Genomic DNA, 16,384 nt, shown 5'->3' with positions numbered 1-16,384 from the left:
GGGATCAATATTCAGTTAAAAATAAGTTTTTTCAGATCAGAAAATCTATACTTTTGAAAGCAATGTTAGATCAGCTACACCAATATTCACACCATTATTTTTCTTCCTTATATGTTTAAACATATATTAGCATCTCTTTTGAAGTACTATATGAGGTCAGTCTGTTTTGTTTTCTCAATAAAACACACTCATTGCTTCTTTCTAAAAGTATGACCAGGCATGAAATAACCTCAGATGACTCAGGCTTGAATAGATCCTCAGCTCTGAGGACTCAGACAGTCCAAGCATACAAGAGACAAAAGTGAGTTAGAAACTGCAAAGAAAAAAGTTCAGATTTGTTCCACAACCCAAGTCACACCTATTAAATCACAATGACATTTCTTGTTTCAAGTTGTGCCCATTCACTTGTGTCATGGTAGTCACTGTGTTCCTGGTATTGCTTTTCAGGGAGGTCATTTGAATGGCGGAAGAGTTGTGCAGGTAGCTGGCAGATCTCTCTTGCTGAGCTCTCCTCCTGCAGCGAAGCTGGTTGTTGAAATGTCTTCTAAAACTCTCACTGAGAAAATACAGTGCAAATGGGTTGACACAAGAGTTGCAGAAGCTTAGCACTCGGGCCACTAAGGTAACCACCATATGTCCTGTTGACGGATCAATCTCATTGTAATTAAAAGATCGGTACATGTAGAGCACGTGATTAGGAAACCAGCAGATCGCAAAGAAGCCAACAAAAACTAGAACAATTTTTGCCAGACGTTTCCGAGTTTCCATCTAAAAAAGATTAAAAGAATAGGAATGAACAGCAATGAATATAATTAGTCCACATAATTATAATATGCAGCATTTTGCACAACTATCATACCTAAGTAATGCCAGTAAAGATGTTTCCTTCAGGCCTTCAGAGACAAAATCACTATTTCTATCTCCTTTACTTTCCCATTTTGGGTTTGCTTTAGTGAAAGATCCTAGATGTTTGTTGTTACAGAAGATTGCTCTCTGTATATGATATATGCAGCAGGAGTGATTCATGACTCAAGTAAACATTGCCTTTTAGCCTGAAAGCACACACCAAAGGATGCCAGGAAACATAACCTTTTCTGATGAGATTGCAGCACAAGGCTTGAAGGTTACCTTTAGTAAAAAAGCTATTTAGAAACCATTGGCTTTGTAATGTGGAGACAATGAGAGTCAAATGTAGAGACATTTCTAGGGTGTCAGCTATACAACGCTACTTGCATCCTATTATTTTGCCTCAAATGCCTCAGCTTGCACCTCTTTCCTAGATTTCCTGCATTGCAGAGGCTGAAGCACCTTAATTCCAGGGTAAGGTGAGAGGTCTGGTTAATTTTCAACAATGACATGAAAGAAACGTACCCTATTTGCAGCTCCAAAGTATAAATGGATTACAACATACTGAGTATGTTTCAGCCACTGAGAGTGGCTGAAAAGTTGAGAGGAAATGAGCCTACTCAGTGGTTTAAAACTGAGAGGAAGTGAAACTGGCCATGTAGAAGGCACGAAAAGAGAGACAGAAACTTTCTACATATTTAAGTCTAAATAATCTAAAGATTATTTTTATATGCCAAGTGCCAAAGTTTTGCAGAGGTAGGAAAGCTTTCTGGTTTTACTCAATTTTCAAACAATTTTAACCTGAAAAAACACAAGTGCATTTATTCTAACAGGGTTTCTAAATCTGTGAAATAAATCTGTAAGTAGTTTTCTTGGCTCCATCTAAACCAAAACCAGTGGGGAATTCACAAAAGATGGGAAAACTCTATCGTTACAATTTTTTAGGATTTCCACTCAGGCAGATTGCAATGGCAGACCAAAAGGCACAGAGGTATAGTGTGAAAATTATACTTCTTTGTTACAGCCTAAAGAAATGTGAGTTGATGGCAAAAGTCTGAATTTACTTCTTCTTCATGGGAAATATGTAAGCACACTGGAATTTTATATTCTTCTGAGCCTCATATATTAACAAAAAGAAGAAAACTAAGTAGAATAGAAAAAAATACATTCTTATTTTGAAAATACATGTGAGTTCAGAAATGTGATATAAATTACACATTGTTCCATCCTTAGAGTTCAGCCAAAAGGCTCACTATATTTCACAGGAAAATAAAATAATACCTGAAGTGCTAACACATCTGAATTTTTGACAAAGAACAGGCTAGAGTAGAAATGAAATGCTGAGCAAAAAAGGACATGAGGGAATGCGGTCTTTCTTTTTAAAAGAATATGTATATTCTATATATGCAAAAAGATTTCAGTGAGTATAAAGGTACTCTCTAACATATTGGCAGAGAAAACCCTTCCAAACTATGTATTTGCCATAAGCATTTTTCTCAATCAATACTAATGCTTTTGTAAAGTGGTGGAGGTGCTTTCACTGCAAAAGCAGTTGTTTGTATATAGAGATCTTCTTGCTAATGAATAGCCTCTTGCTGCCTTTCTGCTTTCTGTGTCTTACAGGGAAGTTGGCTTTGTCCAGCATTTTAAAAATTTTTGTCTCAAAGGTATACAGAACCTAAACCTAGTGTTTTATAGCATCAACTGAGAAAAAAAAAATAGTTCATGCTCTATTTTCATATTTTCAGCACTTTTTGATCTAAGAAGAATCTTAGATCCCCATAGAAAATTTTCCCTCCCTATGACAGTTTTTTTCATTTCCAAGCACAAGTAAAAAAGGAAGAATTCTCAAAAAGTTCATGTAAGATTTCTTCCCAAAATGGCTGCCTGTATAGATAGGTGAAAGCAGTATCATTAACTACAAAAACATTGTTTCTCAGTAAGAAGACAAGTAATGGTCACAATAGCAGCACATACAAATATAGTAATCCTGTTTCTTGTTAGAAATATGTGTTGATGCCATTGAATTTATATTTTTCCTTGCTCATATTCATATATGTACTTGCCTTAATACTGCGTAACTGTGAAAATTTTCAGATAATCTTTTGCTTGGTTGATGCATGTGGAAACTGAATACTCGGCAAAATCCAACAATTTGGAAGGTTTAGTTGCTGTACTTTCATTTATAAATGTATACAGCACACGGGCACTTCATCAGGCTGTAAAAAGCAAATGGCTTACCTGTCTTCTGGAATGCTCGCTGTATTCTCCAGGGATGTTGTGAGCACTTTTTATCAAACTCTTTGCAATATGATAGTAATAGATACTAATAATGGCAAGAGGGATAAGGAAATACACAAGGAAAATCATCACAGAATGGATCTTGGGGTGCTTATCATCTGTCATGGGGTATGGTATGCATGCTGTGAAAGTGACATTATTCATGTCATTGATGTGGGCCAGTTGGGAGAACACCACTTCAGGGACTGCTAGGAGCATGGAGATCACCCAGATGGCAATGGCTTTAACACAGGTCCATAGCACTGCACTGGAGGTCTGGATGTCCATGGGATTTACAATTGCTTTGTACCTGAAATCGATCAAAATGCAGATGTCAATTAAAAAGTATATTTTCAAATTCAACATGTGCTTCATAAGGCAAATTCAAATTCAATTAAAATAATGTCAAAGTTGGTTGCAATTTGAAATGGTAATGGGTTTCTACTCTTCCTTCAATCTGTATTCTCTAAATCTCTAGCTTCATTCACATATCTAACCAAGAGAGGTGCCAAAAGGAGCCCTCGATGCAACCTGCAGCTGGAGATGCCCACTCTATGCCAGCCTGGTGAAAGTGCAGAAGCAGCCATGACTCTGCTCTCTTTCTCTCCTCAAATCCTCCCAGAAAATTCAAAAACATGCACCCTACCTCTGTACTTTCACCTCACTCCCATACAAGCACATTCATACTACAGTCTGTTTGTCTTCTCAGCTCCCACAGGCCAGGACTCCCTCCTGTCCACTGACACCACAACTTTCCCAATACCAAAAGTCACCAGCCCCCTGGAAGTGCAGGACAATTACGATCATCAGCCGCCTCTTTTCAGACAAGCAAAAATCACTGCTGTGGAGACTCTTGCCTATCCACCCACCACACAAGACATACTGTCCCAGTTGTGATGCCTGGAATACACACATCTTCATAAATTCAGGTAGGAATGACTCCCAATGGCCTGTGCAGAAGTATTAAATTCTTAAAGAAAGTAAATATTTCTACATCACTAGTTGGACATTCCCTATCTTGTATTTTGGGAAGCTGTCTCATGGCATATGATTACATATAAGCCTTTGCAGAATTGATAATTTCATAACCATTACAGTGCAAACAGGAAGTATTGGGATGAATGAAACTACCACACTACAGCAAAGTTAAATAAATGAGCAGCAGTAGACTCTAGACAAAAATTCTTTTACTAAAAAAATTTGTTACCGAAGGTGATACAAAGTGAAAGTTGCCACAAGAAAAGTCAAAATATACTTTGAAAAAAATGTTTCAAGGATACCTTAATATTTTGCTTAGACTTTTAGTTTATTTTTAAAATGTTTATTTTCAAAATTTAAGTTAATTATAAAATCATAGTTGGAGAATCACTATGGTTGCAAAAGACCTTTAAGATTGAGTCCAGTCAGCCCACTACTAAACCATGTGCCTAAGCACCACATTCTATTGTTTTTATTAAAAAAAAAACCAACATTGAACAAAATATTTTTGTTTGTCTAAGCTGTGGTTATTTGGAAGTCTGCTTTATCTGATATTCTTGATGTTTTGGGGTTTTTTTCTGCTTCAGGTTAGGTGTTTTTTAATATTGATTTGATTTGGGACAGGTGAGTTTGTTTGTTTTTTAAATCTCAAAAGTTTCAAGAAATGGAAAAGTGGTTCTTCTTTAACACCTAAAGAAAAGTTTAACAGCAAGAAGGGAGTCAGGAGAGATTTATATTCCAGGTACATAACTTTATTCATGTTAAGGTATTTCTAGCCAGTGGAGATTTCAAAGGGTGAATCAGGTTTTAGGTGCATTACATCATGCTCTGAGGCACTTTTGGTTTTTTCTCTATTAGCTCTACAGTGAGCTTAGAGTGAGAATTGTAACTTATAAGTCTCTACTTGGTGATAAAACTCTATCCATGCATGTAAATACATATGCATATACATGTATATAAATAAGTAAGGTGTCTAAATACATACCCAGGGTTAGCCTATGGTTAAATATAACACTGCTGCTAAAGATAATGCTGAGAAATGGAGTTGTGATTGCAAATGCCTTTTATAGCTGAATTGCAGGTCCTGACAGGTATGCCATAACCCCCTCAAAATCTTGAGCAGACGGTTGAGAAACTGCAGATAAAAGATGTGTCCACATACAGCAAGCTGTGAGTTTTCTGTAAACCAGCAGTGGAAACAGCTGTGCCATGAGAATGCCTGGAGCAGAGCACTGTCTTGGTACTCTAGCTAACTTTTTCCTTGGAGAATATTTGAATTGGACTTCTCTTTCTCAGGATTGTGATAAATTGTTTGATCAGTAAATAATTAAAACTAATGGCTATTTTAGTTCATTCCCTCTCTAAATTCAGAGAGAGGAATTTTGCTGTGTCTTCACTCTTATAACGGAGTAGAAAATTAAACTCAGTAAAATGTCTCTGTTGATTTATGTTTACCATTTCTTCTAACACACAATGGGAAAATCCCTCAACACCAAGGTGTAAAGAAATCCTTTTTACTGCCATGGAAAGGATAGAAGTTTCTGCACAAAGCATGAGTGCTCTTCAGATCAAACTGTGGCCTTAGTATTCAATACTTTGCTTCCTATTGCTGTCTGCCTTGATTTCATTATATAAAGACAGACCTATTTCATTTCATTCAACAGAGGTGACGTCAAGTCTTTCCATCTGCTCATTTCTTTAAAGCTTTATACTGCTGGGTAAGAGCTGATTTGGGGACTTTGTGGGGCAGAAGAGAGTGTTGGGTGAAAATTACATTTTGTACTGCATATTTTTTTTTTCCTTTCTTTTCCTGTTGCAGTCCATCAAAATATTTTCACCACAGCCCTTTAACAGAAGACAGTGAATGTGTCATAATTCATTGTTTCAGCAGCACTTGGTCAGGTTAATATCTAAATAGGAGACAGAAAATGTGGCACATACTTGTGCCTTGGCATATAAAGCTGTTTCAGCAAATAGCATGCTTTCCCCTGAGCTATGACTGACTCCAAGTTGGAAGGCACTGGAGCAGAGTGCCCTTTTTCACAAAAACATCTGAGTTCAGCCCAAAAAACTTCTTTAATCCTATCAAAATTCTGCTTGCTACTTCAGCTACAAGATGGCACTCTTGCCAGGGATTCAGCCCTCAGCGCACAGTCTCAGTGCCAACGGGAAGGAAAAGGCACTGAAAGTGCTCTATAGAATCTGTCATCTTGTTTATATCTCTGAAAAGATACAGAGTGTAGGCAGGTTACAGATAAAATCAAACATAAACTGGGTGAAATCAGAAATGTTCCCAATATGAAGACCCAGCCTCTTCCTGTGTATAAAACCAGTGCAGGGCTAAAACATAGCACCAATCATTCAAACTACAAAGTTCATATGTTCTATCAATAAAACAACACTGTTAAATCAGAGTAAAGGGGCAAATTATTTAGTCAAATAAGTAAACATAAGCCATCTTTTCATTTACTTCACTGGTGAAAAAAAAAAGATAATTATAGATTGCGATGAAGATCAGGAAATGATTATAAATATGGACTTGCTTTTAATGAAAAGCCTTCATGTAAATTCTGTCTTTGCACATCCTCTATCATTATCACTGCTAACAAAGGCACCCCAACCCAGGAAAAACTTTTGTAACGCTTCCTTTCTTTGGAGCTGTGCTTTCTGCCAACAGATACAAGCACACACTTGCCCATTCTGCAGTACTGAAGTTGTTTGTACAGCACATTTACAAAGTGATCTCCTCCCTTCCATACAGCCCAAAAAAAAAATGATGAAAGAATATCCTCTTACTCAGGAGTTATATTTTGTTACTCCCTTATAAACTCCAGCATGGCTTATCTAGTCCTTACATCTGTGTTCCCACTGGCCTTTGTAAAGGTGTTTCTTAGCTCCCTGTTAGTATGGGAAGCTCTACCCCTGTCTCTGCTGAGTCCACGATGCTATTCCCCTCCCACACACTGGGTTTCAGAAGAAACCACTTCATGATTAGTCTTTAGCTGTCCCTCCATTGCAATGCTATCTCTTTTTCTACAGTACTTTTTTTTGTGACACCGTTCAAGAAGAAAATAAAAATACAAACCAAAAAAACCTAACCAATACTTAGGCAGCCACTGAACTATGATTACAGACTACCATTCCAAGCTGAATTGCCTTAATATTTCCTTGCAGTTTTGCTTTTGTATCTTGTGTGGCCTCTACTTAAAAAACGTTCAGGTCAGGGACTTTCTTCTTATTCCTGTTCAAGTTATCACCCAGCTTCCTATGTGCCACCACAATACAAATAAATAAATTAATAAATAAATGAATAAATATATAAAATAGTGAAGTGTCATAAACCAAGCAAAGTGCTAATTCAGGCAGGGCAGATCCTAGAGCTGGCATGTAATTTGCTTTAATATAAAGCTTCATGTAATTTAATATTTAATATAAGCTTCATGTAATTTGCTTTAATATAAAGCCTCTGTTTTAACTGATTCTGTTGTGTCACAGTGATGCATTTCCTGCAATACAGAGTCATTTGTCAAAAATGTTAACATACTAGCATTTTATTGTGTCATTATATGAAGATTTCATGCACAAAAAGACATTAGCTTTCCAGTATGAAAAGGATCAGAATATCTGAATAGAAAACATGGTTATATAGTCAGAATTTGTTAAATATTTTAATCTTGTATCCAATTATAGTCCACTCCACTCAAGGCAAATCAAATTTTGAATGGGGACACATTCTTGTTCCTAGCATGGGCATTTCTGTTGACCCAGCTCCAGCTGTATCATCAAAAGGCAATAAACTTATCTAGCTGAGAACAATGTGGATGACCAGGGTTGCGAGAACTTCTTTCAAAAGAAACAAACGGTCTGAGATTCCCATTTATTCCACTTTATTCTATTGAATTCTTGACATTTAAAGTAGTTTTGTCTTTTTTTTTTTTTTTGTTAGTCGCAATATTTTTGTCCTGTGCTTATGTTTTAAGTGCAGAAAACTTCATTCATCAGCAATGAACAGCTCAGAGCAGTCTGATAGCTGAATATAATGAGCAGTATTTGAAATCAAGACTACCAGACCATGTGTAAAGACAATTAAAGTCAATGTCAATGACATGTGTTCTGTGTTTCTCAGAGGGAAAATCCTAAGATAGTCCTAAGTGGAAAAAGTTAATCCACTCCATAAAAATACACTCTGTTGAGTCAAAAACTATCAATTATGTCAAAAAAAAAAAACCAAAAAAAACCCAAAACAGTCTGATTTAGTCATTTGGATGCTGATTTATTAACCCTAAAAGTAACCAAAATGAAGTTTTTCTAGGGTAGGTTTGTTATTTTTTCTTTTTCTTTTTTCACTGCGTGAAATATATTACCTGTCTGTCCACCAAAGTGTTTTAAAGGAGTTCTTCCTTCTTGTCATTTTCTCTTCCCTTGCTACTTCCTACTCTTGCTATTCACCTCACATTAGCTAATCATATTTCTTAGAAGCTAGCACAACTCTTGCAATGCTAGCTTACTGCCTGCAATCTGGCTTTTTTGTTCTACTTGCATAACCCCATTTACTTATAACTGCACTAGTTAAAAGCACCACTATTAATTTGTTCAGTTCTCCTCCCAAGAGCAATAATAGTAAATTGTTTCACTGACCATTATTCAGAACCATTCATACTTGTCAGTATCCCCATTAGATTTATACTTAAGTTGGATAATGGCAAGAGTCACTGATGAACATATTTTTACATATTTTCAGACAGACAAATATGTCTGTACTGTTGCTGTTTCTGCAAGCTTCTACTGTGAAAATGACAGAAGAGAGGAAGGAAACAAATTGTCCTTTTTGGGAAGGAAGCTTGATAGATCCACCACTCTGCACATATATAAAAGATATTTATTATTCATTCCCTAACAAATTTATCATCCCAGAAAACACATGAAATCTATTCCTCAGAGCACTGGTAGAGCATATTTAAGCATTGACATTACTTCCAAGGACCTGCTGAACACATACTGGAGGATTCCAACAGTCCAATTTGGATAAATCCATTGCAACGTAATATATAAGAGAATTGTGTACCATGTTATGAGAAGAGACAAAAATTAAACTTATAAAGATTTACATTCAGGCCTGCTTGATAAGAATTCAGCTTGGACCTGCTGTTTAGCAGCTATTTCATCTGTCACAGGCACAGGCTTTTACTGAACTGATCAAAGCCAAAGAAAACAGGAGAAATGGTTTTGTAACAGTTTCTCATGGTATAGGTTGCAGCATCTGAAAGGTTATCTGATAGAAGACTGTCATTTTCACTAATTGCAGCACAGTTGGCTGCTGCCAGCACAACACAGTCCTTGCATCGATCACTGGCTAGGCTAAGTACCACAGCCATTTCTCACCTCACCATCCTCAGTACTGAGCTGTTCCATATAAGCTGAAGAGCACCCACAGACAGGACACATGGACAATGGGGGGAGTTTAACAGATGTGTGTGTCTGTATGAAGCTTGAGAAAAATTTGCCCAGTCTGGAAAATTGCTTTGTTACCTGGTAAATCAATTATTTGTTTCACCAATGGTGTCTTTCTGTCACTTTTTTTTTTTTTTTTTTTTTTTAAATACAAAGAAGCTATTTCAATTGCAGTCGCTCCAGTGTTCAGCTTCACTGTCTTCATTAGAGTGCATCAGGACTGCATGTGAGCTAACACATCTAAACCTTTCATTAGAATATTCAACCTAGAAAAAATTAGCAGAATCAAATTTAACTTATTTCAAGAGATCATATAAAACTTTAAGCATAAAAGACAGCCAAAGAAAAAAGGAAACTCCAGGTGGACAAATTTAAAGTTGTTTTAATTTATTCCTTAAAGTCTATTCATCCCATGCCCCTTGGCATTTTGTGGGTACAATAGTTTTCATCAGCATGCACAACAATGCAGCACTGGTTAGAGGTGAATACTGCAGCACTAATCCTTAATCCACTGCCCCCACTTCTCCAGCCACCTCTTCACACTGTACTTTATCCATCCCTCTAGCTCTAAAAGGCATTGTGGAAACATCTGTCTGTACTTGTGCTCCACTTCCTTACCTTAGAGTCCTTCCCAAGCACAAAATGGCAACATTTTCATGATAAGAAGAGGGTGAGGAGCCCCATGGGTACAGTTTACACTCAGGGCTAACTACATGGCCCAGGGAGGATGTAGATTGGAAAGACACTCCCTGGAGCTGTGAACAAGTTCATGGGATGGCTCGAGTCAGACATAATTGAAGTCAGGTTCATCTCTGGCTTCTGTCCTTGTTGCAGTGAGAAGATGCTGTCACACCTTTTCTTCATGTGTGCCATGCTGCAGTCCCTCTGCCTACACATCTGTCTCACCGCTTTATTTTTACTTTCCTTGGTGTGGTCCTGGGACACTCTCATCAGCCTCCATTAGCCTGGCCAAAACTGCAGTCCATGTCCCCTGGAGAAGCAAGCCTGACAGAGCACTCATTTAGTTTCTTGTCCTGCCCCACCTCTAGAAAGTGCTCCCCTAGCCATCACACACCAGCTCTGTGTGCATTTTCAGGGTGTGCTGAGAGCTATTGGGAGTGTTCTTTCCCCTGGTCCCTTTTTTTTTCTGTTGTTGTTGTTTGTTTGTACATTTTTGTCCCTCAGCCCCCCTCCTTTTTTCCATTTGTCATCCACTGTAATTGCTACAGTGTTTGACCCATAACAGAAACAGTGCTCATGCTGTCACGCTGCAAGAGCATCTGGTTTGCAACCGGGTACTTCAAGCACTTAGGATATGGTTCCATATGTGATTCCCTATGTAAATTGCCTTGCCTTTCAGAACGAAAACTAACATTTTAAAAGCCTCTTTCTGTAATATACCCTCTATTTTATCTTGTTTTGTTTGTGTTTGGTGGGTTTTTTTTAAACCAGAGAAATATCAAGGTTTCTAGAGATAGAGTGGTGTCTCCACAGGAGAGGAAAATCAACAGAAACAGTAGCTAGGAGAGGAAGGAGTGCTGTCTCTGCACATCTCCTCTGTGGCATTGAGAGAGGATGACTGGCTCAGCAGCAATGCTCCTGTGTTTCCTTCTGCACCCCAGAGGAGAGGGAGAACACACCCCCCTCTGATGCCAACACACTGCACTGCCAGTGCCACCATTGAATCATCTCTGCTCCCACCATCCCCACCACTGCTGCTGACCTCCCAGTCCCCTCTGCCTCAAAATGCATGGGGCTGCAACAGGGCTTCACTTCCTCCCCCCCCCCCCCGCCAACCAAACCCACGAGAGCCAAAGGGTAGGAAGGACTGTCTGGTGGGACCAGCTGCTGTTCCTGGGATGGGGTTGGTCAAGCTTGGCCTGATCTGCTCTGTGCTGCCAATTTCAGTCCACAAGTCTGCTCTAGGGGAGCGTGGGAAGCACTGTTATCAAATACATATCCTGTTTGTATATTTAAAAAATCACAGAAATCAAAACCCCAATAATCTCGGTACTAGATAACAAGGCTTCCAGATAGAAGGCACATATTTGTCACCCTGAAAGCACTAATGATGATGAGAGAGACTTCTGTGACAAAAAGCCATATGAAATACAGCAACTGTAGAAAAGATATATGTGTAATGAATACTACTTTTTCTTTCCTGTAACTTCAGTTTGTAAGTAATGATCATTTAGAGTTTATTGCTTCTGTAGTCATTGCTAAATGCCATCACATACAGGTAATTTGCCAGGCAAAATTTCCACATAAACAGTAAAGTGCTAATTACACTGTGGAAACAAAGACAACCTCCTTTTTTTTTCTGATTCCCACAAACACACTGTAAAGAGTTTTATAAATCTGTTCCTTAGTGATATTCTAGTATCTGGAGTTCTATTCAGTCCTGTGATGAAAGGGAGTAAAAACAGGAAAGGCTTTAAGGATCATAAATTAACATACTTTGAGATTTACCTCTGAAAGAAAGGGTCACTGAAAAGACATCTTATAGCAGACCAAATAAGAACTGGATTATATTGGAGCTTTTTTAGAGATATTACCACTTCCAAACTGCTAACATCCCATGTTAGGTTTGCTTATCTGAAGATAACCAACCCTGTCCACAGCCAGGCCTTGCCTCCTCATCACCTCTTAGGTGCAGGGTGCTGACACCACTTCTCAAATGCTGATATATTTACCTTTACAGTTTCCCCATAACCAAATCTAGTCTAGATGACAGATATTAGGATCTGGCTACAAATGAGTGTGACAAATAACCCTCTGTACCTGTGCCTCCACTTTAGTCCAACACAAGTGTCTGTTGTACAATAAGTAGACCTGAGTCCAACCCATGCCCAACTGAGTACAGCCAGCTCAGAAGATGGCTTGGGTCCCTGGGAGATAAAATACTGGTCTCTGAAGTCAGTGTCTGCTCTTCTGACTGAAAAAAAACGGTTTTTATTCTCAGTAACTGAAAGTGTAAATGCAGGGGTTAAAGAAACAATTGTTAAATCCTTACTATATTAGTTTCTGATATTTATTATGGACTCTGAAATGCTGGAGGAAAGTAGTTATTATATGTAGTAGCTTATGGTCACAGCAACACCATCTGTAGCTATTTTCCAGGATGTGTAATTCTAAACGCATTCAGTGTAAACAGATTCATCATTATTGTATCTTGACTGATATTAAAAGGATGATATAAAATTGTATGGAAAAAGCAAACAATTAATGCTCTAATAACTTTTTCACTTTTCAAATAAAGTACCACAATCATACTTTTAAACAATAGAAATAGAAAAATTCAAGGTTTTCTTGGTTCTCCATGGACAGTTATCAACATACTGTTTAAATGAGGTAATCAGAGAGTTAGAGGTGTTCACTGTATGGTATGTTTTGCAAGTTCTTTAAAAATATAATCCATTTTCACAAGTTACAAAGTCTTCATACACAAGTATTTTAGGTCCTGATTCAAATACCACTGAAAACGATGGCCACTGAAGACTGCCCTCAGGTGTAATCAAGCAATTTACTGAATTGGCTAAAAAAAATTAAAAATAAAAAAATCACAATTATACTCTATTAATAGAAAAAGGATTAAGGGTTTTAAAGAAACATTACTGTAAGTGTGAATATAAATAACTGAACTCAAGACTTTACATCATGCAATAATGTAATGCATTGGTTCAGTTTAAAACCCAACAAAAGAAAATAGGGTAATTCCAACAGAGGAAGAATTAAAAATTTTAATTTCTGGCTAAAATAATTGTTTGGATAAGGGAAGAAAGATAATTTCATTTAATTTAAGGTTGCCAATTACACTGTGGGATTTTGTCTATCAGAGCTTGAAGCACAGTCCAACAATGACTCGGTTACTATAAATCCCTTAAGTACCCATTTATAGTAATTGAGAGGAAAATCTGGGGTCCTGCTCTTCCGAGTTTGACAAGTACTGGAGATGGAAGCTTTACTTTCTACTGTGTTGGGAGGAGGGAGTATCTTTTTTTTTTCCTTTTTTTTTTTTCCTTCCTTTCTGTAAGTTCAGAAGAAGCTAAAATGAGTCCTTTAAACAGAAGTTTAAGACTGACAGTTAAGGCTGAACTAGTTCTGGCAGTCACTTCTGGTAACCTGTTCTTCTACTAGGGCTCAAACACACATACACACACACACACACACACACACTTTCTCAGCAGAAAGAAACAAATGGATTAAAAATAACTATGTGCTTGACTTGATTTAAGCTGCTCACTGCCTGTTGACATAACACTGTGGCTTGGCATGGGTCAGATGTAGCATCTGAAATTCTGATGAATAAGATTGCAGTACATGGGCTGTTAAAGAACAATCTCAGAGGTGCAGAAGACAGGACTAAACACAGTTCTCCCATTTGGCACCCTGTAGGCCCAAGCACACCAATTTTTAGAAACCCTTTAGCTTCAGTTAGTCTCAGACTTGCCCTGAGTCAGTGAGGGAAGCACAAGCAATGAGCACCTCAGAAGTTGCAATGAGGTGATTGCAAACCAGGGATACATTTTCAGAGATGATTAATCTTTCATGCCAGCTTTGACCACCCTTAGCCCAAGCTGCAAAGAGCCGAGAAGGGGGAGCACAGCTTTCCTACCTGTCAGCACTGAGGACAGTAAGGGTGAAGACAGAGACACCAACGGAAGTGAGCTGGATGGCAGGTATGAGCTTGCATCCCACCTCCCCAAAGAGCCACTCCTCAGAGAAATACCGGGAGGCATCCACAGGCACACAGGTCACTAGGAGCAGCAGATCACCAGCAGCAAGGCTGGAGATGAAGATGTTGGGCACGCTCCTCATGGCGCTGTTGGATATGAAGATCTTCATGAGGGTGATGTTGCCCAGCAAGCCCACAGTAATGATGAGCAGGTAAAGAGAAGGGATCACGCAGCGGACGATGAACATGGCTGTGTCCTGCACCGAGGGCAGCGGGGCTGTGGCTGTCACCAGCCGGGCACTCCCGTTCACCCCGAGGGGCATTGCCATGAGCTCGAGCGGCAGCTCCGGTTCCATCCTCCAGCTTCAGGCGGACCGGAGATCTCCAGCTTGAAGTGCAGTGGGAACCACTGCAAACCTTCACCTCTCTGTAAGTCAGCGAACTTTCTCCCTTTTCCCTCCTGTCTCTCTTCTTTTCCTTTTTTCTCTGCCGAGTTTTCTCCCTTCCGAAATGCAGAGGAAGCACTGCCCGCCGGCGCAGTGGCGGGGGGAGGTAGAATAAAGAATCCCGTGCCGGTCCCCCTCAGCTCTTTGGACGAGCCCTCAGCCCCAGGGACAGCACCTGCCATCAGGACGGCAACCCGCCATGTACCCAGGGACCCCCCTCGGGCTCTGCCTCCCCGGAGCCGCCCCCCGCCGCCCCTCCGCCCTGCGCCGCACCCGCCGGGGCCTCAGCGACCGCCGGGCGCTGCCGGGGGCCGGGGCTGCACTGCCGCGGAGCCTCCGGCGCTGTCCAGCCGCTCCGGTGCTGCCTGAGCCCGGTCCGGCGGCGAGGCGCAGACGAAGCCCGGTCCCCGTCCGCTTCAGGTCCCGTTTATTTATACCTGGTGCTGGGAGGAGCCGCTCCGCCTCTAGTCCGGCGAGCGCTTCTGCCCTCGCCTCAGCCCCGAGACGCCGAGGCGGGGGCACGGAGCCGTCCCGCGGTGTCCCAGACGCTGAGCGCTGTGGGGAATGACGTGGGAGGAGTGGAAGGAGAGAAGGGAAGAAGGGTCTTCTCCCGTCGCTGCCCTGCACAAGCAGTTTTCCCCCCACCCCCCGGGAGGGGCTGCCCAGCAAACCCGAGAGCTGTCCGCCACGTCGGGAGGAAGGCGGGATCGCCTCCGGGAAACCCTTCCTCCATCAGCAGCTTTGAAATAGAGTCGAGGGGATCGAGGGACTTGGAGATTAAGAGATTTTTATTGCTGTCATTCAGATGTGAGTTCTGAATGGAACCTACTCAAAGACACCAGCTGCTTTTAAAGTTTCAGGGTTTGATTTGAAAAGTTGCATTTCACATTATTCTTGACTATGGAAATGGTGACAGATGATGTTTTTTTATCCATGACTTACTATGCAGTTGGTATAACACAGTGGAGAATAAATGTTGTTTGCCTCTTAGAAGTGTAGCTTCTGACCCTGCTAATTTTTGCTTTTTAGTGAGGTAGTATCTACTACTTTCTAGTGTTTGCACATGTATAGACTTTCCAAACAGCTTCATCAGTTTCCAACAGAAGTTGTGAATGTAAGCAGAGCAAATTTGCTGAAAAACAGACAGACCGACTGGAGTTAAGATGAAGCTAAGGTAGAGAAATGACAGCATTTGCCAGTAACTTTCTCTGCAGACTGATTCTTTCACTTCCTCTTCTCAAAAAGAAAGACGTATGAGCTTCTATTATTAAAATTGCTTTAAAATGGAAACCATATAGATTTATGAAAGGTATATGGAGAAAGAAAATGAATGCATGGAAGACTCGCTGCAGTGGGAGAAAGAATTTTACCACTAAAATACCAGAAGAAAGGCATGTCACGTGGCAAGTAATACAGAGCAATGGCATGCTGTCCAGTGTAGGAACTAAATTTAAAACTTACATTTACTTTAACTAAATTTACTTTAATTTTTAAATTGACATGCCTTAAATAACCTTTTACGAAGATTATCAAACATAAAGTATTATGCTTCTTAAAAGTTACACCTCTCTGTATCTATTGATTGATCTTTATGACTCTTTCCTCTTCCCTGATTTTATAAATGTCACAGTCATGTAAATTACTGATTCATATAATGCTGATTAATTTATTAGACAACCCAGCCAGTGCTCATCCTCAGAAATGATCA

General features: G+C 39.7%; 1 protein-coding gene across 1 annotated transcript; it reads right to left on the bottom strand.

The window, feature by feature from the left end:
- Window positions 1-352: 352 nt before the first annotated feature.
- Window positions 353-14,589, bottom strand: NMBR (neuromedin B receptor). Its single transcript, XM_071742477.1, has 3 exons — window positions 14,171-14,589; window positions 3,088-3,436; window positions 353-768 (listed from the first exon to the last, which is right to left on the bottom strand). The coding sequence occupies exons 1-3, from the start codon at window positions 14,584-14,586 to the stop codon at window positions 367-369; spliced, it is 1,167 nt and encodes a 388-aa protein (XP_071598578.1). The 5' UTR covers window positions 14,587-14,589; the 3' UTR covers window positions 353-366.
- Between the last annotated feature and the right edge of the window lie 1,795 nt (window positions 14,590-16,384).

The sequence above is a fragment of the Heliangelus exortis genome, chromosome 3 (assembly GCF_036169615.1).
Source record: "Heliangelus exortis chromosome 3, bHelExo1.hap1, whole genome shotgun sequence".
Classification (NCBI taxonomy): domain Eukaryota; kingdom Metazoa; phylum Chordata; class Aves; order Apodiformes; family Trochilidae; genus Heliangelus; species Heliangelus exortis.
This window is presented reverse-complemented; position numbering and strand designations above follow the sequence as displayed.